Here is a 24,878-nt window from a genome sequence, read left to right as displayed (position 1 = left end):
GGATTTTGATGCAGAATGGTGGAGAATCGATCTAGAAATCGTTTAAGGTACTCCGCTTGAGAATCGGATGAGAATTGGGGAAGATACAGCCATCACTGTGGGCCATATATGGAAAAACCCCATTTTCAAGGGATCAAGGATTATAATAAAATTCTAATATGAATCGGACTACTATATGCAATAAATATCCAATCTTAACCGCAAGAGTATATCAGTTTAGGCTCCGCCCGAAGTTAGCTTTCTTTTCTTTTTAAAATTCACATTAATGAGTCATTTAGATAAGAACTACTTCCGCACCTTTTCTATACTATATATACCGAAAAAAGGTTGATTCGCCACACACAGAACCCTAATTTAAACTGGAAACAATTAATTTAAACTTTTTAAAACAATTTCCGGCGCTTGCGTAAAATTCACATGTTTAGAACGAATCTCGGTTGAGTTCTGTTGGTTGAATTAAGGTTTCGGTTCACATCTGGGATTAAATAAAATCGCCAACATCTGCTTGGGCTTATCAGCATCGGAAATAAGCAAATTTTCATCAATTGCCATTTTTTATGAGCCCATTACCGTTCTCCATCTTAATGGCCACTCGATATATAACACGTACGCCATAAGTCAACAAAAGCCGTGCCTAACTTAACAAAAAATAAATAAACTACACAAAAAAGTGAATAAAAACTGCGTTCGGGGAAAAAAAAATATTCTATCTGTTCTTGAAGGTATTTTTATATAAAACAACAGAACAAAAACCAAAGAAGTTGAGTAAACACACAACAAATGGCCAAAAAGCACCAAGTGCTTGTGTCAATCAAGCGATTCGATATTGGAGTGTTGCGATCTTTTTAGCTTGAACATCCAACCAGCCAGCCAGATAGACAGATTGGGAAGAGAGGTAGTTTTTTGTTAATTACCTGCAATTTTTGGCCCCGGCACGCGCTTCACCATCTCCCATCCCCTACAGGAAGTAAGTATACGCCTCGTGTGCCACTATGCCAGAATTAACCTTTATTCTCGTATTGTGTATGTTCGTTTGATCATTGAAAGTTTTTTTATATGCAGAATGTGAGGCGTAGATAGATTTATTTTTATTTTATTTTTTTTTTTTGCGATGCCCGCATAAGATTTGTTTCTACGAAAGCTCTCGGCAATATTTCCCACGGCGCATGCGTGAAGACACAAGACTTGAAGAGGGAGTTAGTCATGGCTGCAAAGATGATGGAGTTGATGATCGCTGGCAGGCGGAGATGGGGAGGGGAGGCCGCAAGCGACTGAAAATGTGCAAAACAAATAGCTCAACAACTATTCAACATTTCGAATTGGACTTGGACGAGGCTGGCCAAAAAACAATAACGAGAACCGCAATACCTCAAGCCAAGCCAAGACCAGACAACAATAAAAGCAAACCCAAAGCAGCGGCCTTATTGAAACATTGTGTGTGATGTATATGTACAGTAAACATTGCCTATAGGAAAAAAAAAGAAAAATAATTATTATTCTGATTTAAAAGGTATATTAACTAAAAAAGGCTTGAGGTTCCATAGTAAAATTATTTTTTTTATTTTCTAAGCTTATAGACCTCTCTAATGTGTACTTACTGTACTGCACATGTATCACACATCATGCCTGGGCAAAAATTACCGAACAAGCCATAATCAGAGCGCTGGCTAAAAATTTGCATAGCTCATAGAGAGCTATGGACTTGGACACTCACGCATCTAACACTCGGAGACCTGAGACCTGTGCTCGGGACTACTAACAAAGATTGATGAAGTGTCAAATGCCGGAGATAGAGCAGCAAAAAAAAACAAAACTGGGACTAGAGGCTGCAGGTGGAGGGCTGCGACATTGACCTTTATTTGATTTTTTGGTTTCTGCCCAGGCTAAAATCAATCATGAGCCCCAAAAAAAGAAAAATCATCAAAATCAAAGGCAGGCACGCTCCTAGTTTTTATTTTTTTTCGATTTTATCTGCCACCTGATTGAACCAATTTCGGGGGCATTTAATTTTTTACCGAATCATTGCAAAAAATCATTACATTATGTTTATTAGCCGCCCCCTGCCAACTGCCAATAACGGTACATAAGCATAAATAATTGTTTTTTTTTTCTGGCAACCAACACTCGCCATTTCGTGATTATTATCGTTTCTCTCGGCGCGTTTACACATTTATTTTGCTTTGTTTTCTTCAGCCATTTATTTATATTATTTATTTAATTTTTTTTTGTGCATTTTTTTAGCAGCCCCACTCGGCGGCGATCGTCCGTCACTTACAGTTACATTTGCAAATGTTTCAATGTCACTGAAGTCTTGTTTTGAATTATTTTTTTAGCATCACAAGATCACAAAGTGCAGAGAAAACAGATAATTGTTGAAATTTCAATTGAAATTGGAAGATTTGGTAATTGCAGCTACCATTTGGTTAGTTTTTCATGGTTTTTATGGAAATTACTAAAGAAAAGTGGTTACTGTTTCTTAAAACTTTCACTTCAAAAGGATAGATATTAGACTCTACAACCATTTATTATAAGCCCATCTGCCCACTAAAATCTTTGATTTAATTAGATTTCTCTCAGGAAGCATACTGATGAAGCCAAATTACTGAAAAGAAAAGGGGCGACTCCCGGAGATCTATTGGTAATTCGACAAGCATAGACCATCTTAACAGCCACGATGATTATCTCGCCCATTTAGCCAGACTTCGTGCCATTTTAATGGTTAACTGGCATTAAATATAATTACTCATTAAAGCAACAAAGTCGGCACAGAGTCTTTTCATTCAGTTATCCACTTCTGTACCGCCCCTCTAGACAAAAAAGCCAAAAAAATATAAATCTGTCTGTCTGCGAGGGTCTGACTCTTGTTTTCATAATGGACTGAGACGCTTCCACAAACAAATTGGAGGGTCTTGGCGAATGTCTCCTTTTATTTTGGGTTGTCACTTGTTTTGTCAATAATAACCGGCAACTGTTGCTTCTCCAGATAAAAATAGCCAAGGTACAAAAACCCCTATTTCCATATAGTTTGCCAGAGTTCGCAATCAATACGGTTTTATTAAAGTTGTGGAAAGTTGTTTAAAAGTGAAACTGATAAGGGCCCAACCGTGCATAACCCATTAGCTGAAAAAATGCACTAAGTGCCATTAAAACTAAATGAACGCCTTTCTGGTTTTCAAGTGGGTGGTCGATTGCTTGGATTTTGGTTTTCCAGTTTTAATTTTTGTGGTTGAGTCTAAGTCAGTCACGTGTGGGGCTTGTGGATTAACAAAAGCAAGAGGCTTTTGCCGTGATAAGATTTCAGCTCGTTGATAAGTGGAGTCTAGGGCTTGGCATGACCAGCACAATTGGATTAATCAACAATTTTTATGGTTTTTTGTAGTATTATATAGCTACATGTTGTATATTTATCAATTGCCTAAAATGGCAGAGTTGTGGTTTCTGGAGACTGTGTGCAAAAATTCAAAATGGCATTGAACTTTCCCCTCAAGCCACAAATTGGCTTATCTTTTGAATGATTCAAATAGGTTTTTAATTGGTGATGTATTCCTAATTATTCACTAATGCCACTTCACTATACAGCTATGAATAATAATATTTAGAGGTTAAATGATTAAAGTCTTTCAAACAAAAACAGAACACTGACATCTGGTTTCTCAAACTTTTTAATAACTGCACTTGCAACTAGCAATTTACCAATCTTTTTTGGCCATAATACACCCATAAAAATCACCGCCTCGCCCATAAGCCCTAATAAATGTTTTTACCACAATGTTGTCTCTAATATTCTGGCCCAGATGTAAACACCCATAATTTCGATTAAGTCATCATGGCAGGTGTTTTCCGTACCCAGATCCTTTCTGGCCAAGCCCGCAAAAACATTGAAACGCCGGGTTTTTTACATTTTCGCGCATTACGTATACGCTCCCTTGGTCGCTGCCACTGGCTACGCCGGCGTCGGCCGAGCAGCAAGCCGCGACGCCAGCCGCGACCGCGACAGAGAGTATATCAGTTACAGCCGTTGCGTTGCCAACGTTTATTTGCGCTCGAACCTCGAACAGTGAACAGGTAGCAAAGCACAGCTCTTATAGCCAAATACCGAAATCTTCAAGAGAAAAGCCTTCTTCCAGTGGCAACGGTAATTTGAAAATTCGAAAAAGGCAATCCACTCCGCGGTGCAGTTTAATTTAATTGAAAATAATAAAATCGAGTTATTATACGTTGCGCTTTCCAATTTCGGTTCAACGAAAAGAAAACATAATTGAGCCCGGTGTGAAAATAAATACGGTATCGCAGCCAAGGAAAACATCAGCTTGGGTGAAATTCAATTGACAAAAAAACTAACAAAAAAATAAAAGAAAAACAACTCTGTTGTCCGCCCAATTCCAGTTTTGTGGTCAAGTGCCTGGCAATTGTGCAACCTCAAGACTCTTAACCTTAACAATTATTTTTTTGGCCACAACTATAAAAACTTTACCAAAAAAAAGGAACAAAGCTATTGGCACAATTCAGAGCAAATCAAGTGCTCACTTTTACCTGTACAAACCAAAAAAAAATAATTAAAAATCAAACAAAAAAGTTGCTTTGAAAACGAAAGCAAAACATAAATTCGATTTCGAACCCCCCACGCTTTGCTAAATTCGAGTGGCAGCCCCCAGAAGACAAGCGACAGAAGACAGCAAAATGGTTGAGAAAACAGGTGAGTGCCGTGCAGATTTAAGATTGCAGATTTTCGGTTTTTGGAGAATGTGAGCCATGCGTGTGCGTTGGGTCTATCCGAAGGTTAAAATAATTTAATTGGGGGCGAAAATTATTTTGTTTTTATGCGAAAGTTTTATTAAGAGGCAGAGGCGTTGTTTTGGTTTTAGTTGGTTTATTCATAGACCATTTTCTTAAATGGCTTTTTAAACAAAATATACAATTAACACCTTTTAAACAAGCTTAGCTTTTACTTTCTATATAATATCAAATTTTCGGGCAAAAATTAATCATCTTTCCCAAACAATAAATCATCTTTAATAAGCTATCTAAAGATATTTTGATAAATCATCTTTTTTGTTTAACTTTTTGGCCTCAAAGAGTGGAGACCGCCTATCGATAACGATAACGACATGATTGCTTTTCAATAATTTCTCTGGCGCAGCATGACAGAAACCGTAAATTAGCCCCCGAGTTGTTTTTTATTTTTCTATCAAGTCTGTGCTGTTGCTTTGATTTGGCTTCCGTGGAGCTGGCTGTGGATGGATGATGATTTCTTGAACTGAAAGTTTGCATGACAGAAAGGCCTGAAAGAAAAGAAAGAAAGAGTCAGAGGAAACCTGGGTGAAAGAGAGGGGTGTATAAAGAGGAAGAGAGATGGATAAACAACAATAGCGGAAACTACATTCGATTCGAGCAATTTAAACGATGATGATGACTCCCCGGCTGCGAAGCAATAAACCACATTGGCAAGTGAATGAACTGGAAAGAATTGAAAAGTCCAAAAGAAAACGAATTAAAAAAATACAATTAAAGCACCCAAAAATAGGTGTATTTGTCCAGCCTCCATGAGTAATTAATTAAAGTCTTAATTGCATTTCTTATTTGTCCTTCTGGCGTCACTTTTGGCGCTACCCCTTCTCTGACGATAACGTTATACTGATAATGGCGAAAATATTTGCCTAGCCACAATAGATGAAAATTCATTAGCTCTTGCCAAGCTCTATAATTGAGATTCTCGGTTCCAGCTAATTAATGTCAACCCAGTTCTTATTTGATCAAGTGTTTAAGCTCATAATTCAATATTTGATTTAAATATTAAATATTTTCAAGGGCCATGGTCTGAATGGGTATTTTTTGTAGACTCTACCTAGTACTGGAAGAATAGTAGACTTGTGAGCTGCGTGAGAAACTTGACGGCCTTTGGCGTTGAAATTCTGCAAATTATGGTATGAAACGTGTTGCTAATTTCATCTTTCTCCCCTATATCTGGTTTTTTGTGGCACTTAATGCTCTTGGCCCACCTCATAATTCAATGCGTTGTCATCTTTGGTATATAATTCTACTCACTACCACCTGGGGTCTCGGCTAGTTTTTTTTATGGCGTCGCATTCGCAGATATATGATATAAAAACAAGAAAGGAAAGCTAACTTCGGGCGGAGCCGAAGTTTATATACCCTTGCAGTTAAAACCGGATATATATCGCAAACATCGGATATAGTTGGCCGATCCTTATGGGAATAGGAATATATACTCCAATTTATTACAATACAAAATCTAAAAAAAGTCCCAAGCTTCTATCTTCAAAAATACGAAAGTTGATATTTCTACCAAATACCATTTCCGATCGTTCAGTTATATGGCAGCTATAGGATATAGTCGGCCGATCCTAATGAAATTTGGTAGGTTGGATCAACTGACCAAAAATAGAGTCTGTACTAAATTCCAGCTTTCTATCTTCAAAAACACGAAAGTTGGGTCATTTCCGATCGTTCAGTTATATGACAGCTATAGGATATAGTCGGCCGATCCTTATGAAATTTGGCATGTCGTATTATTTTGCCAAAAATAGCTCTCACCTAAAATTTGAACTCTCTAACTCTAAAAATACCAAAGTTATACCATTTCCGATCAATCAGTTATATGGCAGCTATAGGATATAGTCGGCCGATCCGGGCCGTTCCGACTTATATACTGCGTGCAAAGGAAAGAAGGGTGTGTGCAAAGTTTCAAGACGATAGCTTTAAAACTGAGAGACTAGTTTGCGTAGAAACAGACAGACGGACAGACGGACAGACGGACAGACGGACAGACGGACAGACGGACATGCTCATATCAACTCAGGAGGTGATCCTGATCAAGAATATATATACTTTATAGGGTCGGAGATGTCTCCTTCACTGCGTTGCACACTTTTGGACAAAATTATAATACCCTCTGCAAGGGTATAATTACAGTAATAATCGTGAGCTGAGTTGACATGACATCACGGTGAAATTGTTTGCGTCGCTGGCATTCAAAACAGTAGCACTTAAGGCCAGGAAATGTTTTGTGGCTAGAACATTTCGACAGTTAGCACAGTTAGTGCAACTCCAAGTCACCCGGCTTATCCTACGTTTCAAAGTTGGCAGCACAGCTTAGTTCCCAATGGAAGATCAACTTGTTTGTTAATCAGAGAGCTTATAATTAAGATAATAAGCTGCCATTGAGATCTAGAGAAGCGAAGATGTTCATTCTCATGGAAAGTTTTTGATTCACGTAACACGGAATTCAATTTACAGAATTGCCTGAATTCTATTTGACATTAAAAAGGCTTACCTGGGAAAATACCTCCTCCCACTTGTCGAATCGTTTAATCAGAAATTATCGCCATTAATCGGTAAACTCCTTAGTTAGTCATAAACCACAAACCCCAATAAATAAGCCTCCTGATTTATTGACCATTGTAAATGGGTTGAGGCGCCATAAATTTGTTTGAGCCCAAAAGCCCATAACGATTGTTGGCAGACGCACTTCACCCGCACCTTCAGCCGACGAAAAACTGAAATTTAAACCGATTCTGGTTCAGAATAGTCCCCCACCCATGACCATACCCAAAAAACATTGGCAAAAATCCAAACATCCATGTGACTAATTAATTTATAACGACAATTAATGGCCGGCGAACTGGTTCCGATCTTTCCCCGCGACTTATCCAAGTATTATTAATAAAATCATCACCTAAATGAACAAAAGTGCCCCAAGAGAGAAGCAAAGAGTTGCGCAAACCGAAATTAATAATCCGATTAAATTGATTAATTATTGTAGACGAATTGAGGCGAAATTGAATGGAAAAAATAAACAGCCAGAATCTTTTGTTTTGCACTAACACGAGTGGCATGTGTATGGGGAAAATTTATGTCTGTGTTTTGGTATTAACTTCAGGGCTAAATAAAGTGCATCATTTGCATAAGGCACGAAAATAACTGATTTTAAATTTAAGAAAGAAACGGCTCTCCTTTACAAACCGAAACCGAAGAAAGCCACACCTGTCTTTTGTTCTTCCAAGAAAAAAAAGAAAACTCTTGTATGGTTTTTTGATTAAAACATTTTCCTTTCTGTTTTGTATAATAATTGTACATTTGACGTCATATTGGGTAAAAAATTACCATTGGAGCCACCTTAAAAACTATCACAAGCCATAAAAGTTGTTTTCGTCAATCCTTTGCCCGTCAGTCAGCGACCCAACTTTCTTTGAATGATTAAAAATCATATGAGCAGAAATAGACATAAATTAGGAAACTTATGCCATATTCGCGTGTCGGCAGCAAATTAATAAAACCAAAGAGGGGATATATTCTTTTGGGTTTTGCCATTCCAGAGACGAGGTGAGAAAATGCTACAGGCGATGACATTGCTCATGTTTTAATAATACGCAGATAAGTCATGGCTAGAAGACCCACCACGCTCCCCTCCTCCAATAATCTGTGGGCCAGGCCAGGACTTGGGAGCGGCTTGTGCAGAGCCAAGCCTTTGACTTGGCCTTTAGTCAGAAATCAGACGGGCACGTGTGCTTGACCACGCCCACGTACCTTGATTTTAGTTATGGCCAAGGCTGGTTATAAGGCCTTAAGAGGCACTGAAAGAAAAATGATTGGTAATAATCAGGAACTTAATTGGCGGCTTTATTTTATTTTTTTCTTGTAAGATAACTAGAGGGCTGGAACGCTGCTTACTTAGTTTTTTCTTTCAGTGTCTTGTTGTACCATCCACAGGATGTAAGCCAGAAAAACAGGTGCATGTCCATGTCGAACGGATGTCCGCAACAAAAGCAAGTTTACGGCCACTGCAAGTCGCTTTCCCAGAGGTCAGAAATGCATTTAACCGTACGGGAAACTTGGCCTAGATTCCATTTTGGACTCACACTGTGAATAGCTATATTCGAAACGGGATCCTAGCCATTTAGATAATCGTAGAGTGGCTAGCACCCGTGCGTTAATCTAACGCCATACAATTAATTCTGGCTAACGAAATCAAACCCAACATGGGGATCCGAGTGGGAACTAGTATGTATTTGGCTATCTGGGAGCAGTCGTAACACCTTATCGGCCTTATCGGTCAGTCAGTCAGCCAGGTAATTTCACGGGCAATAGCCATAAATCGCTGGAGAGACTGCTCTTGGCAGTGACATGAAAGCGAACGAGCCGCAAAAATGCAGATTTAATCTTCAGACATTGCGAAATAGCTGAATAATTCCACTTGAGAATGTGGCGAAGGGTTCTCTATGAGTTCATAGTTTTGTGTTCTGACCCAACGACTAGGAATTTTTCACACGAGGATCGTGATTTATATGCCATGATGATGGCGATAACGAAAGTCCGAAATTTCTTTCATTGTTTTTTTTTGGAGGGTAGTGGGTGCGGGTGCAGCGACCTTGACATTTGAATTGTATTTTCGGTTTCTGAGCTTTAGAGGTTACGACGAATTTTGTATACCCTTCTTGAATGTTCACATTCTTGAACTATACTCTTAAAATAATGGTTTAAATTCTATCACAAAATTACACCATTTTTGGAATCTTGTTATTTTTTTATAGAGTATCTTGTGGTTTAACTTTCCCGCCAAATAAAGATTTTAATCTTCCACTTCGAGTAATAAAATTTTAATTTGTTTTGCTTGTACAATATTTCTTTATTTTTTTCTTATTTTCAAACACGGAAGCCACCAGAGAAAGAAAGCAAAAGAGCCAGAAAATAAAGCCAGGCTTTACCTGTTTTGAATTTCAAATTATTTCTTGAGTTTTGCGAACAACAACAAAAAACGGGCCAAACTCATGAAAATTAGCAAGTGTTTGTGTGCCAGGTACAGTACATTCTGGAATGTGGGTCACTCCTCCACAAGACAAGTTCTTGATGGCCGGGGGGCTATCGCTCCAGAAAAAGTGAAATATTACGCATACGCCTGGAATTTCTCGATTCGAAAGAAATTAAAGTTTATTTCACTTTAGTCAGTGCCCGATTTTCATGTTTATGTTTTGCGATAGTGCGACAAGATTGCGTTAATTAATTTCATGTCGATGGCATTGGCAATGACAGTGTCACAAAGTGATTGATAGCCGGCATCGGGGTCGGGGAATTGATAGAGTGCTTCCCAATTTTAGAATCGAAATCAAAGAGTCATAATTAAATAAACTAGAATACACAGAGTATTTATTTAAAACGCACAACGTTTGCTCTGCTAATCAAATTATAAAGAATTATAAAGACTCATTAAACTTTCAACTCTAATTAAATTAATTACAATTCATTATGAACATATTATCAAATGGTATTCGACAAATTAAATGCGAAATTAACGCAGATAAATCTTCATCTCGCAAATGTATCTCAACTGGCCTTGCTGAATGGATTGTTTTTTGTATTTTTTGGTGTATCTCTGTATGAATTTTTTTTTAGCAAATAGACAAAATCCACAGAAAGCCTCGACGTCGTCACGCCCTCACCTTCCAATTGATGACTTTTGTGTGTAATTGTTGTTATTATGATTTTGTTTTTTTGTTAATTTCATTTTTTTTAATGTGCCTGCCGGCCACAACAATAATTTATTGGGTTTCGCGGATTTTCTTCAGACCACTTTCAATGGCAAACATACGCAATTCAAGATTTCAAGATTTTTTTTGTAAGGTTTTAGCATTAGAGTCCCAAGGATGTGACATGCGGGAGGCCTACGAAGGTTATATCCACCTCATTTAGATTATGTTGGGTAAACTGGGGAGATAGCATATTTATTTTTAGTATTTCCAGGTAGCAGTCACTACTTTATCTTTATGGAGCCGCGGTTAGGTAGTCACTTTGCTTTCCTCAAAAAAACACAAACTAGACTCTGGAGTCTAGATATAAAAGCCATCAATTATAGAACTGATTGCGGTGATAACTAAAGCGCAGAAAGGCTCAAACAGCCTATTAAGCAAACTTTAGGTGTTAAGAGGCCTTTCGTAAGCGTAACTAACAGCTAATTTAAATGCCAGCTAAGAAAGTTATAAAATATTTGTAATAATTTGTGTAAATTATCAGAAATACAAAACACAGACATCAACTTGACAACGCACTTCACAGCTTAAAGCTCAACCTGAGAGGTACAACAAATTGTAAATTAATGATCCAAAGTTCCATTGAACTTGAATTTCAATTTTCAATTCAATTGCCGTGATTAATATCGCAATTGCCTGGCAGATGAAGTTATTAATTTAACCCCCCACCTCGCCCAGCCGGTATTGATTGATTGTCAAACGAAGATGGAAACAATTCAACAATCATTTGTGTTTGTTCCTCCACAATGCTCGTGTAATTATGTTTGACATTTTTTGTATCTTTAATTAATTTTAATTTACATTTGTTTTAGCTACCCCTTGACTTGGGAATAGATATTGAATTAAACAAATGTTCATTGCAAATAAACCATAAATTTTGTCCATTTATGCTAATTGAGTTTCGGGCCAATTGCGATTCTTGTCTTGTCAACAGGTCGATCTGGTTTCATTTGCCAATTTTATTTACGATTCTCATAGATTGGACCCGACGTGGGTGTATCAGCCTTCAACAAATTTCGATTTCCATTAGAAGTCTTTGCGATAAAATGGTTATTGCTTGAAGTATTCATTAATGGCCGTTTCCTGGGCTCAAAATATTTAGATCAAGTGCGAGATAGTTTCACTTTTTAAAGGGTTATAGTCCCAACTTAAGTTCCATTTTAATGGCCTTATCAGTTTGAAAATTTTGATAAAAAGTGGCGTCAATTGAATTCCTCGAAATATCAGTTGGTTATTTATGGACTTCCTGGATTATGGGTTTGGCGCAGGGGGAATTCCTCCGATCAGAGATCTCTGCCAATTCAGATCACGTTGGCCTGCATCTTTGCCGGCCATTTGATATTTTCACCCGATCTACTGCCACGGAATGCGAATGAGCTGCAATTTGCAGTTGGCCATAAACAATTGCAACTGGCCGGTAGCCTAACTGTTTGTCGACAGCCCCCCACTTTTATGGGGTCTTGCCTGCATTTTTTTTTTGATTTTATGGTCTGGCTGTCACCAAAGTCATGGGACAGAAGATAATTGCTGGCACTAAGTAGAGAGTGTGCGAACTTGACTTGATAACATCCCGCAACTTATCAGAGCCCAGAATTGTGGCATTATTTGGCCAGCACTTGACATTGCTGTGATAACAAGTTTGTATTTATCTTTCGGATTAAGATGGGCTTCTCCAGATACCCAGATCTCTTAGACCTCAATCTGGTAATCCCCAGATGGCCCATATTAAATGCATCTCAGGCTCATCATGAGCGTGTGTCTTGTTATTTTTTGTAAATATTTAGAGGTAAGCCCATTAGCACCCGCTCATTAGCACTCAACTAAGCGATAATGACAAATGATAGAGCCATAAAGGCTTCTGTCAGGAAGTAAACACCCAGGTGCCATTAAACAAATTAATTAATCAAACGATGTAAATTGTTTGAACAGACCAGGCAAAGGGCAAATTGTTTAAATAACAAAATAAACAGTATGGTAATAAGTTTCTAAAACCATGAGCTTACTGGTTTCCCCTTCTTTTGTGGCTTTTCTACAAAAATGACAAAAACTAATAACTAATTATGATGTGGCTTGCGCTGCACAGGTTTCAATCAATTGTAGATTTGTTGCAATCTTTACTAATATCTGTTTTTTGTCCAATTTTTTCTTCTATTCCATTTGCAGAAATGTCGAAATTCGTTGGCGTTGCCGACATAACCGAGAACAAGAAAATCTGGCGCATGCTATTCGGCGAACTGGTGGGCACATTTTTCTTGGTCTTCGTCGGCGTTGGCAGCACGACGAGCGGAAGTGTACCACAAATCGCATTCACCTTTGGCTTGACTGTGGCCACCATCGCCCAGGTAAAGTATATACGATATACGCACTATAATCTGCAGTTAGAGTGGACTACATCATGTAGTTATATCGAGTAGCTTTCAGTAGAATTTATATTGCCTTTTGTTCATGTCCACCCTTGAAACCCCGCAAAATACAAATCATACAAAGAGAACGCATCGAGCTATAGATTTGAGATTTTTTGAGTCGAAGTGCGTGCATTTATCGGCGGACATTTTCAAGGACACGCCACCGCCGCGTTACACTTTCGGCTCATTCACAAACGTGGCTATATAGCCGCTGCTGCTGCCGCTGCTGTTGCTATTTTGGCCAAGAGACATTGGCATTTAAAACGCGACAACAAGACAACATCTCGCACACAGTTCGTTGCAATAAAAACGGCAAACGAATGCAGCTCGACTCTTGACTTCAAGCCTCAAAGCCTCAAGACTGCGTGCGAATGTAATTTAGAAAATTGACAGATTTACAAACGCACACACATCACACAAATTCAGATTCAGATTGAGATTCAGAATGCGAATAATAAATGCGCGCTCGCAGCAAAAGCGTCTGCGCTGGCAATTAACATTAATCAACACGCAAAATATGCAATTAGATTATTATGCGTTTAATTACGTTATGCTGTGTGCTGCCCCGACTGTACTTGGAGTGTGTTTTGTGCATTTTAGCATTTAAAGCGATCTACCATTCAATTTATGGCACTACAAAAGTCAAGCACAAATAAGCGAATCCATCAAAATAAAGAATATGTCTTGGAACTCATCTTGTGGCATACTTGGCGTATGAGTCATATTTTTTAAACAATTTTTAGAGTCTTTAAAATAGAATTAAGAACCGATAAATGCTAGCAATATCATACAAAAGAAGTCTTAGATTTTAATAAAAAATATCTCTGTTCAATCCCCTATCTTTGGGATCACTAGTCGTATGCGTAATATTAGCAGCTACTTAAAAAAATCATTTTATTTATTATCTTCATCTTTTCCCCTATTTCTGCAATTTAAAAGGCTATAACATAATCGTTCGAAAGCATTAATAATTTCTATAATTTAATGAAATCAAGTAGCAATTTTATTGGCAACCGACAATGCAACATTATTAACGCTTACCTCAGCCACCGTGTATTTCCCCGCGGAAAAGACTTGCAACATTTTGGTTGGCCTGCCGTTGGCTATTAGGTGGCAAATTAGTTGTTCGACGATTTCCAAACCACGTGCCATGAAAGATGCAAGAAATCAGTCATGTTGCAAGTGCAACCTGTGGCAGCAGCGGCTTTTCCTGCCTTTTCCCGCGCCAGCCCAACACGATTGCCCAGATTAGCCAAGGTATGTGTGACGACAATGGCTATTTGACGGGTTTGCTTGTTCGTCATCGTTATCGGGTTATATATACCTATAGTATATATCCATATAGTGTTTTGTTCAATGGAGCCCAACGCGTGGCGTCAAATTGGAAAACGTGCTAATTGCAAACAATTGTGTTCGCCCTGGAATGGCACTAGTCCACTAGTTACAAGTCTAGAAACATAACCGAACTAAGCCCAGAAATATGATATTGCTGATCCAGCAAATATGTATATCGTGTATCTCCATAGAGCGGCACTTCAAATGCAAATCTCCGGCAGATTCACATTTGAATGCATCGAGCATCAGAAGGAAGTAAATCTTTGAACAATGCAAATAAAGTAAAATTAAATTTAATTTATAAAAACGTGCTTTGGAAAATATTAAATCAGGAGATTACGAGTCAACTTAATGCGAGTCGTAAATCTTAAAGGCCACAGCTTCAGATTGTTATCCAAAATGAGAGGGCTTGGCTTTAGACCTACATTCTTGGCTGACATTGTTCAAGAGGAAATGCCTTAAAAAAATAAAGAATAAAAATGAAATATCTCTAAGTACCCGTATTCACTTCTTGACTAGAAAAACTTTGTGCGTGCAGCATTCACGTTTTGGTTTTCAATTCAAGATCGCAATCGAATCAAGTTGTTTGAACAAACTTTTCTACTTTGACTCCGACTCCGACTACGACTCTGACTCTGACTTCGACTTCGACTTTGGCTTTGGCCCGATGCGAACTTGAATTGAATCAGCAAACGAGCAAAAAATATCAACAACAATCGCCAAAATGTTGCTGTTGAAAAGCAGAACGAAACAAACAAGTTAACATTCGATTTTCAGCCGCCAAGCCATAAAATATGATTTAAGCGTAAATGTCGAATTGCTGCAGTCCGCCGCTGCACATGCGTAAACCAATCGATCTCAATATACATTTGTATATAAAAATATATAGGTATATAAAAATGTATCTGGTCGATCGGTAGTAGAGACAACGAGGAGACACTGCCATGGCAGACTTTTCGTAGCCAGCAAGTGGCCTTGAGATCACGGAGGCTTGGACTGCAGAATAAAATAATAATGTTCTCCATCGGCTGTGGGCTTATTTATTATTATAATAAATAAAACATGATATAATGCAGAAACAGTAATAGTTTAAGCTAATAGATATTGCCACAATTAAATCAATTTTGTTTATTTATGATTTAAGCTTTTAAAAACTAGCCGATGTCTCACAAATAAACAGCAACTCCTTAGAGCAAGAATTATCATTCATGGCCACTTTTCCATTATAGGCTGTGACATCCACACAGTCTCCATCGTTGGTGGGTTCTTTGACGTCCCATTTTAAAAATCTGGCCTCGGATCCATTGGTCATGGACACATATTTTCCCTCCTGAAACTGATCAGTGACATCGATCCAGTATCGTGCATTTGGCAGCAGCTTCCCTTTGATGGCATCCAAGTCTTCCTGGTGCCGCAGGTTGACCAAATGCCCGCCCATTTCATGGCATTTCTGCAATGCCACGTGCCATGTTACCTTTTGGTTCTTTTCGATGTAGTAGTACTTGGATCCGATTTTTTCAAAATTAGTATTATTTGGAGGGCTGGAGGCTAGTTCCAACTGGGTGCTGTTATCCTTATCGTTGGACAAGGATAAAGGACTTCCGAAAGTCTCTAGTCTTTTGTCGTTGAGGGCCAATCTAGCGATTGTAATGGCTGCCTCACAGGACTCTGTTCTTCTTTGCAAGACAGCGAGGTTCGACATGCAGGGTTTCAAGACTCCGAAGCAATAGGAATCGCACTGTGACTGGCAGCTATCACCCTGTTTAATTAATTTTTAATGATATAGGGTTTGATTTTAAATAACTATAGACTTGCCTTGCATTCCTCAAAGGAAGTTCTTACAATAAATATTACTAATAAAGTTAAAATAACTGAGTAGTGCATTGCTTTTGATTTGTAGGACTTGTTTGTAAGGAAATCTAAAGAAGACTGATGGTACTTATAGAGCTGCAGCTCTGAAAGTCAGATAATTCAAGACATTGACTTTTAGAAGAATGTTTTCAAAATCATACGTACATATGTACTTTGCAGCAAATCGTACGCTTCTTATCGGCTTCTGTAAATTGTTTATTTATAAATGTTGTTTAAGAAGAAAGTCTTTGTAACCTTTATGATTATTTTAAACATAAATCTCCCATTGACCAAACTCCAGTTTAGCCAATTTTTGATCAATGACTCATTGCTAAGTTCAGTCATTCTGTCACTCTCGGATTTCACACGCACCCGGACCGTCGATCGCGATTGCTTTCGTTGCATATATTAAATTTAATTATGGGTTTCGGGTCTAGCAATAAATTTGATTAATTTCACGACTCTTCGAGTGGGCTGGAGTGTTCAGAGTGTTCAGATTGTGTTTGTGTGTGCAATTAAGAGGCTGAGAACAATGCGATAGGCCTAAAGCCTAAAGCCTAAAGGCCCAAAGCTCAGATCTTGTCGATTAGGTCAGAGTGTATTTATATGTATAGGTAGACAACTTGCAACAAAAGCGGCAACTTAATATTATAGACGAAATTGCAATGCACGCATGAGCATAACCAAAATGTCAAGAAGTTGTTCGAGTTGCAGTTCGCCGCTCGACTCGATCCGATCTTGCTCTTGGCGGCATTTGTAATTAGCGTTTTGTGGTTGAACGGCCAACACGGCTATTTTTTGTTTGTAGTTGCATTTTTTGCGCATTTATTAATTAAACGCAAAGCAACGCACGACATTGGCCATGCGAAATCCATATCGAAATCGAAATTCGTATCACCAAAAAAAAAAAAAGAACAAAAAACTAAAACCAAAACAGCTTAGCTGCAAAAAAAACCAAAAAAGATATCAAACATAGAAGCCTGCACATCGACCTTGATTGCAGTGAACAGTGCGTTTTGGCTTCATTCATAACACTTGATCCAATCCGATCCACAACGACTCCAAACCCATCCAATCCGATCCGATCTGCAGACAAGTGGCAATTTGTTGGATTTCCATTTACCATAACCGAGTAGTTCCATGTGATCCCTCTTGGGGCAATGACTTGGCAGAACCCCGATTTAAATCACTTTTACTTTCGAGCCGGCTCGACCTGAACTTTGCAGATACAAGATACAAGATACTCGTTCGGCAAACGGCAAAACACTTGAGTGCATCTCGTATCTGACAAATTGCTTGTATCCGTTGGCAGCTGCCAGCGTAAGCGATTGTGCAATGAAAATTTCGGAAAAATCGACAAAAAACCCAAAACGATCTTATAGGAAAAGGTAAAAATCGGATGTCACGGCAAAGGGCAAAACATTGAACAACAAAGGTTGGCTCAGATGTTGCATTGTCAACTTGACATTTGACTTTGATTGAAAAGAAATTTAAGATGTATCTTTTTTGAGAGACAAAGGTGAAAGATATTTACTTTGAAAGTTAAAAATAATTAACACTTATAGGCTGATTTAAGTATGAATTTCCTGAAACCTAATAACTGATTTTTTTTTTTTATAATTTCCAGGGCTTGGGTCACTTGAGTGGCTGCCACATCAACCCTGCTGTCACCTTGGGCTTCCTTATTGTCGGCGAGATCAGCATCCTGAAGGCGGCCTTCTACATCATCGTCCAGTTGGTGGGCGCCATTGCCGGAGCTGCTGTGATCAAGGTGGCCCTGAACGGACTGGTCGGTAGCGGACTGGGTGTCTCCTCCTTCGATCCCTCCCTGGACGCCGGACAGGCGGTGCTAATTGAGGCTCTGATCACCTTCATCCTGGTGTTTGTGGTGAAGGCTGTTTCAGACCCGGCTCGCACGGACATCAAGGGATCGGCTCCATTGGCTGTGGGACTTGCCATCACCGCTGGACATCTGTGTGCCGTAAGTTGTGGAATAAACAATAAAATAGAATCTTTAATAATCACTGGGTATATTGCAGGTGAAACTGAGCGGTGCCAGCATGAATCCAGCCCGATCCTTCGGACCCGCTGTGGTGCAGGGCATGTGGGGGGACCACTGGGTATACTGGGTGGGTCCCGTTGCCGGTGGCCTGGTTGCCGGAATTATCTACCGGTTCATCTTCAAGGTACGCAAGGGCGACGATGAGGCCAACTCGTACGACTTCTAGACTTCTTAACAATATCCGAAATACCATATTTTTGTAAATGTCCGCACCCGCTTCCCATCCACATCACATTTCGCTTAACACCCACCAGGGACACATCGAATTCTTTTTCGAAATTTTCTCCTTAACCTCTGACCTCTGAACACTATTTTTCCCCTCCCACTTGCCCCTGTCTCACACACAACTGTACAATTTTTTATTTGTTAAAAAATAAAAAGCAGACATCTTGTTTAGTTAATAATGCGATGATAACACCTAAAATATGCAATATTGTATTTGAGTAATTTTAAGCTAAATTATGTGCACAATATCGAGGGAAAACTGTATTGAAGCTTGACTAAATTGTATCTCGAGGGCACTTTCACTTTGTTGAGCACCTACGAATTGTATTATGACTATTGTGTAATAAAATGTAAATCAAGAAAATCCAAATACAACTGCGTCTTTGTCTGTATGTCCTGGGGCTTCAATCACCACCACAATCATCCAATCAGGCGATCATTCGGTGACATTTTTAAACACTTTTTTAAAAATATAGCTCTTGGAGTGCGTTTTCCTCGGCAGCGGATGAATTTGGTGAATTCTGAAATCTATTCTTGCGATTATTGCTTCGGGCCTATACCAGTGCTACGCTTGGGTTTTATCTTTATTTTTTTTTCAAAGTTCAGAGGCTAATCTATGAATTTCAGTTCAAGAAACCCTTTAGACCATCGAAAGAGTCCTTCTGGTCCGTTGAGATCTTGAAAATCCCCATCATGGTCATATTTTTGTTTGCCATTCTTTGCATTCTCCTGATGATGTTTCTTCTGCTCGAGGACCCGGTTCTTATCAATCGGCAAGATGTGGAGCTCTAAGAGATATTTTATGAATCATCAAAGGTATTTAAAAAAATATACAATATTTCCCAAGTAAATATTTTTACATTTTAGACAGAACTTGGAACATGATGAGCATCAGCCAAAGATACAAAGGAAACATATCAAAGAACAAATTATTTTATTTATGACTAGTTAATTTTTAAGATACCATTAAGACTTTACTGAAAAATTGGTTTGATTTAAATAAAAAATAAGAAAACCATTTCCCATAACCATTTTACATCAACTTTTTATCCAAGACACAACCCTATCTATGTCGTAGTCTTCTACCACACGCTAGATGGCGCCAAAATTAATGTGTTGCACCATTAACATTTTCTAGTTGTATTTGAGTGTTTTTATATATTTTAAGAAAAATAATGCACAAATAAACAGATAATTAAAAATATTTGTGCTGTTTCAAGGGAAATACCCTTTGGCTTCTATTAACTTCTTGTTGATCGCGCTCGGGAATGGGATTTACACCAAGCCTTACGCGATTATTATTCATAATAGTTGATAAGAAGAGTACTTTTATTGCCGCCGAGCTAAGACTCTTTTCGACTACTTGGAAATTTTCATTCTCAAAACAATATTTTACGTCATTACTCTTGCTCACTGGGTGCACTTTATGGTGGTACACTGCCGCATGAACCCAATAAAGTGTTACAAGGTAAGATGCGCACGCGTGCCCAGCCGTTCAGGTAATTTCAGCCGCAAACAATTGGCAATTTCACCTCAAATTCTGATAAGCGATGCACTGGCAGGAAAACTGAGTACCAGCGTTTATTTAATTAGGCAAAAACCGCATGTGTGCGATCACATTATTACTATTTTACCTTTCGGGCTTCCAATGTTTTGTTATCAGCCCTCAGCTCTCGTTTGAATAATGAATATAGTCGTCGCTACAGATATAGCTATAGCCCTGAGCTTCTCCCAACTGACGATCAGGGTTTTCAGTGTTCGATGCAATCAGCTCACGACAACACGTTGCGAAATGAAGCCCACCTTTAAAACAGTCATATTTTTGTGCTTTTTGGTGTCTGGAGGCTTGGGTCAGGATGTGGAGCCTGAGTTTCCGGTATTCGTAGAAGACACTACGGAGACTGAAACTGAAAAGCCTATCGCGAGTACCACAGTTTCAACAACTTCAACAACACCAGAACCACCAACAACCACAACAGAATCTACAACCACTACAACAACCACCACGGAAACTACAACAACTTCAACAACACCTGAACCCACAACAACCACCACGGAAGCTACAACAACTTCAACGACACCTGAACCCACAACAACTCCAGTTCCTTCCACAACAACAGTGGGAATACCAACTACCATTTCCACAAGTACCCAACGGGAACCCACCTACCCAACCCAATTACCAACCACAACCACGAGGAAACCCCCGTACACCACCAGGAATCCTTGGGATTGGTATCAGCCAGCCCAGCGTTGTTATTTGAAAGATCAAGTGAATTACGCCATTAATTGTTATGGTAATTATAATAAGAAATCCACCAGGAGAAAGTGAGTCAAGGTTGATTCACACTGACTCACTGTTTGTTTTTCCAATTTTCAGGCTACGGCTGGACTATATCTTACAGTTGTTATCGGTGTTGTTATTATGATTACAATCATATTTCCGGATGCAGTAAGCTCCACCAGGGGCGCTGCTGGTGGTATAATGGGGGCTACTATTAAATAAAAAGTAACTGTTAGATAACTTTTAGAAACTTTATGAATTATGTTTTACAAAAAAACTGTGAATAGTATGTGTGATTAACAAGAATTATTAAAAATGTGTCTTTCCTAATCCAGAGTGTAAACATTGCCCAGATTCAGGAAGCAATCCTTGAGATGCTGTTGGGATTCACAGAAATCGGGGAAGGGCGGAGCCAGTACTTCGTACATAATCCGGATCAGGTCGATAAATTTAACAAGGGCCTTTGAGTACTCTCCGGTTTCGTAGAGCCTCTTTGCCGTTCGGGTCATCATCTCAGTGTCCTGCATGACCTTGAGACCCTTCAGGATGTTAGTTATCTCGCCACAGGTCACGCACTTGACCATGAAATCATTGCAGCTCGGTGGCACCTCGATAACGGCAGCACAATTGTTCGGAGCCTCGCATCGGAAACGGATGATATCCCGTGGAAGATCATCGAATTTGGGCCAATTATCGATGCAGGCATCACAGGAGCACTCGAACCAGTACAACTCCTTGAGACGAGCCTGTCGCTCCGACCTTTCGTCCTGCGTGTAAATCGGTCCATAGTTCTCATTGATTGGGAGTCCAGCTTCGATGGGACGGACACTGTTTATGTGGATGGTGCTGCCACGGAAGTAGCGCACGACTCCGGGATCGCACGAGTGATTGAACAGGGCCAGGGTCGGGTAGATGGCGCCACCAATGAAGATGGACTTCTCCCTTCCCGAGGAGCTAAACTTGTGCAGTTCGGCCACCTCGTGAGTGTTGAACTGGATGAACTGCAGACTGCGAAGCACCAAGGAGCATATGACTTGGACCTGGTCCTGCTTGGGGTCCGAGCCAAAGTAACCTCCCGCCTTGAGGCAGCGGGTCAAAAAGCGGGCCATCAGGACATGCTGGAAGAAGTTGGAGGGCTGACGTTCGCCTTGATGTCTCTCCAGTTGGGCCACTCGGCGGAAGTCGTCTTTGGGTAGGCTGGAAAAGTTGATAATTACTTTTTGAAAAATGCTTTTAAGAAACCTTACTAATCTACCTTACCTTATCAACTTTTCCGGCGAGAGTTCTTCATCAATTGTTGGCTTTAACTTGAGGAAGTAATCCAAGGGTTTACTGGCTATGATCCTCAGGGCAATATGGTTATTAATTGATGCTCCCGATCGCCACAGAATGGGGACTATGCCACACTCGTATTTATGAAATTTTTTAGCTGCCTCTTCACGACATTGTTCCGAACAATAAATGACATCAGCACACCGGGGACAGGCCACAGGAACCACACTCCTATTGAAAGGATACAAATGGTTTACCCTTTTCAGATCATCAATCATCAATCAACATTACCTCACAAAGCAATTCTCGCAATGGGTTTTGGCAAATTTCTCCAAGAGGACCGAGACGAAAGGACGTTCTACGAGAAGTTCTTCGCCAGCTTTCACATCGGCAGCTGCCCTGGCAAAACGACCCTCTTGCCGATTCCGATCAATCCTCACCAAAGGACTCACAAACTCCTTCTCCTCCGGCAGACTCTGAGCCTGATCCAAAGTAGTCTTACGCTTTTGTTGTTTGGCTTCCTGCTTGGCAGTTCGGGGATCGTGTTGCAACATTTTGATCATGGTCATGGCATCCAGGTTGAGTTTGGAGCGCTTGTCGGAGGTCAAGGTAGAGTTATCCATGGTGGTGATGCATTTTCTAGTAAATCATAGATTAGTTTTTATTCAAAATAAAGTATAACAAAGCTAAAACTTACTTGAAAGCTTCAATTGTATGAGGATAATCCTTAAGAGCCATGTAGCAACGGGCTTGACGTTCGTAGAGTTTGTAGACCAAGTCTTTGGGATAGCCCAAATCCAAGGCTCTGCGGATATCTATGAGGCATTCTCTGGAAATTATAAAAGAAAGAGTTATATTCAGAGTAAGAAGGTAAACAATAAACTCTACTTACTGATATTTTTGAAGATGGTACAAGGTAGCCGATCGATTGGCCAAAACAATACGTATTTCAGCCACTAAAAAATATATTTAAAAAGTTTCAAGATAAAATATTAAGGTATAAGTCCATCTATCTACTAACCATTTTCATTGGGCAACGCCAGATAGCTTCTGGTGTAAAGAACCATGGCCTCCAGCCACTTTTTGGCCTTGAAGGCTGCAGTGGCCGACTCCTTGATCTCTGCTGCCAAAACGGCGCTCTTGCCGGTGAATTCCTGGTTCACCACCAGGTTGGCATCCCCAGCCTGCACCCATGGTAACTTTTCCACATAGGCCACGCGCTCCTCATCACTGCCACAGGCCGATAACTTGGCTATATCCGACTCGCAAGTGGCACCTGCCTGATCCTTTAGCTTTAGATAGTATTCGGCAAAGAAGGCCGACTTCTGGCTGAGTGGAGTTTTCATTTTAATTATTTTAATTAAGAATTAAAAACTTATGCAAGTAACAAAGAATTTTCACACGATTTTCTGTACTTTCAGCTAGAAAAATGCACACGAACTGAATGGGGAAAATGGGGAAAACTAGTCGACAACGTGTGGTATAGCTTTTCGGCGGTTTTATTTATAGATTAAAGAGAATATTAGGCAAAGAGAAATTGAGAAAGCAGGAGAGAGAACATTCCGCGTTTGTTTACTAACAAAATTGCCGACTGAGTAGGTTTAATTCTCTCGCATGGTTCTTTATTTACCAAGCACGATAGGCCATTTATAGTTAATTAAAAATGTTGGCTAAATTGGGCAAGAGGGGTGTCGGGAGCGTATGAATTTTGCAATTTGCGGAGACCGGTTTGTGCGCCTCTTTAGCTCAGTGGCAGAGCACTGGTCTTGTAAACCAGGGGTCGTGAGTTCAATCCTCACAGGAGGCAATTGGAAATAGTCAACGACGATCTATCTTTAGAAATTATTTGGGGATATTTTTTTTTAACCTTTGATTAGAGTTTGTTAAAGTAACCTTTTTAAAAACCTATAATAAATATTGGTATGTTACAAGCCCAACAGAGTAAAACCAAGAATATTCAGCAAAATATTGAAAAACAATCTAAAACACATATTTTTTTATGAAAAGAATAATTTCTTATTTTGATAAATGTTAAACTAAGTACTCAATATCTTAATGAAACATATTCCTTTATTTTATATATTCTCTATTCCATTTAATGCCTCTGAAAATATATTTATTGGTGTATTGTTTGATATTTTTTGTAAGAACTCTATGTAAAAATAGTTAAATGTGTTAAAAACAATCTGCTATTATTTAAAAAAAAAATAAAAACAATAGAAAAATAAAAATAAGTGATTTACTAATGCCTCCTGTGAGGATTGAACTCACGACCCCTGGTTTACAAGACCAGTGCTCTGCCACTGAGCTAAAGAGGCTTGAGCAACGCGGCCGGCAAAACCGAAATAACAAGATAGCGCGAATTGCTGGTCTGTTTTTCGCGCCCGTGTTGGCAGTCGCGCGGGTTGTTTGAAAAGTTACCCACACATACAATTATAATTGTGTGGCACTTTAGGAAATTGGCTCGGCAACAAAGGAAATTAATGTTTCTGGCGTTATCTAGGCATCAACGACACTTGATGCAACCGGCAGCTGGCTAATGAAGACAAGTCGAAGTTCAAAGAAAATTGCGGGAGTGAGGGCTTCACTCTAAGACTCCAATTTGTTATGGGTAAATTGTGGAGAAGTGGCGTGGGAAGTGGAGGAAACAACGCTTCTTAATTGTGTTACTAGAACTATGTAGAGCAACTGTAGATCCCTTCACCCAGGGTTACAGAAGATGGGGCACAACTGTACCACTGGCTTGTATCGAAGCCAGTTCCCATATCGAATTACCTTTGTTCAGCCCTTTGGCATTTAAGTTGTATGCAAATCCGCTAAAGCACCCGAAACAGAAAAGGTGAAATGCGTAAATTACAGTGTCAACATTACAACGCCCACTTTGGGTTGTTGTTTGGTAA

At 39.4% G+C, this 24,878-nt stretch overlaps 3 protein-coding genes and 2 non-coding genes across 6 annotated transcripts; 3 read left to right on the top strand and 2 right to left on the bottom strand.

Annotated features, from left to right (window-relative positions):
- The first annotated feature begins 456 nt into the window (after positions 1-456).
- On the top strand, positions 457-18,797 carry Drip (aquaporin homolog protein drip). 2 transcript variants are annotated; one of them, XM_070278530.1, is made up of 4 exons: positions 457-967; positions 12,708-12,886; positions 17,763-18,116; positions 18,175-18,797. In XM_070278530.1, the coding sequence occupies exons 2-4, from the start codon at positions 12,710-12,712 to the stop codon at positions 18,361-18,363; spliced, it is 720 nt and encodes a 239-aa protein (XP_070134631.1). In that variant the 5' UTR covers positions 457-967; positions 12,708-12,709; the 3' UTR covers positions 18,364-18,797. The 2 variants fall into 2 exon arrangements, with proteins under 2 accessions (XP_070134631.1, XP_017106329.1); XM_017250840.3 differs by lacking the exon at positions 457-967 and adding an exon at positions 4,030-4,696.
- A 1,368-nt stretch (positions 18,798-20,165) lies between these two features.
- On the top strand, positions 20,166-21,036 carry LOC108131822 (integumentary mucin A.1). The gene is made up of 2 exons (XM_017250899.3): positions 20,166-20,719; positions 20,803-21,036. The coding sequence occupies exons 1-2, from the start codon at positions 20,215-20,217 to the stop codon at positions 20,922-20,924; spliced, it is 627 nt and encodes a 208-aa protein (XP_017106388.2). The 5' UTR covers positions 20,166-20,214; the 3' UTR covers positions 20,925-21,036.
- Smyd4-3 (SET and MYND domain containing, class 4, member 3) lies at positions 21,033-23,410 on the bottom strand. The gene is made up of 6 exons (XM_017250898.3): positions 23,000-23,410; positions 22,871-22,934; positions 22,676-22,807; positions 22,270-22,617; positions 21,967-22,209; positions 21,033-21,903 (listed from the first exon to the last, which is right to left on the bottom strand). Exons 1-6 carry the CDS (start codon positions 23,322-23,324, stop codon positions 21,033-21,035), a joined length of 1,983 nt encoding a protein of 660 aa, XP_017106387.2. The 5' UTR covers positions 23,325-23,410.
- Positions 23,411-23,713: 303 nt separating this feature from the next.
- TRNAT-UGU (transfer RNA threonine (anticodon UGU)) lies at positions 23,714-23,785 on the top strand. The gene has a single exon. It is a non-coding gene; the product is annotated as a tRNA-Thr (tRNA).
- Positions 23,786-24,224: 439 nt separating this feature from the next.
- Positions 24,225-24,296, bottom strand: TRNAT-UGU (transfer RNA threonine (anticodon UGU)). Its single transcript has one exon. It is a non-coding gene; the product is annotated as a tRNA-Thr (tRNA).
- Between the last annotated feature and the right edge of the window lie 582 nt (positions 24,297-24,878).

The sequence above is a fragment of the Drosophila bipectinata genome, chromosome 2R (assembly GCF_030179905.1).
Source record: "Drosophila bipectinata strain 14024-0381.07 chromosome 2R, DbipHiC1v2, whole genome shotgun sequence".
NCBI lineage: Eukaryota > Metazoa > Arthropoda > Insecta > Diptera > Drosophilidae > Drosophila > Drosophila bipectinata.
Note: the sequence above shows the minus strand (reverse complement) of the source record. Positions and strands in the feature narration are given on the sequence as shown.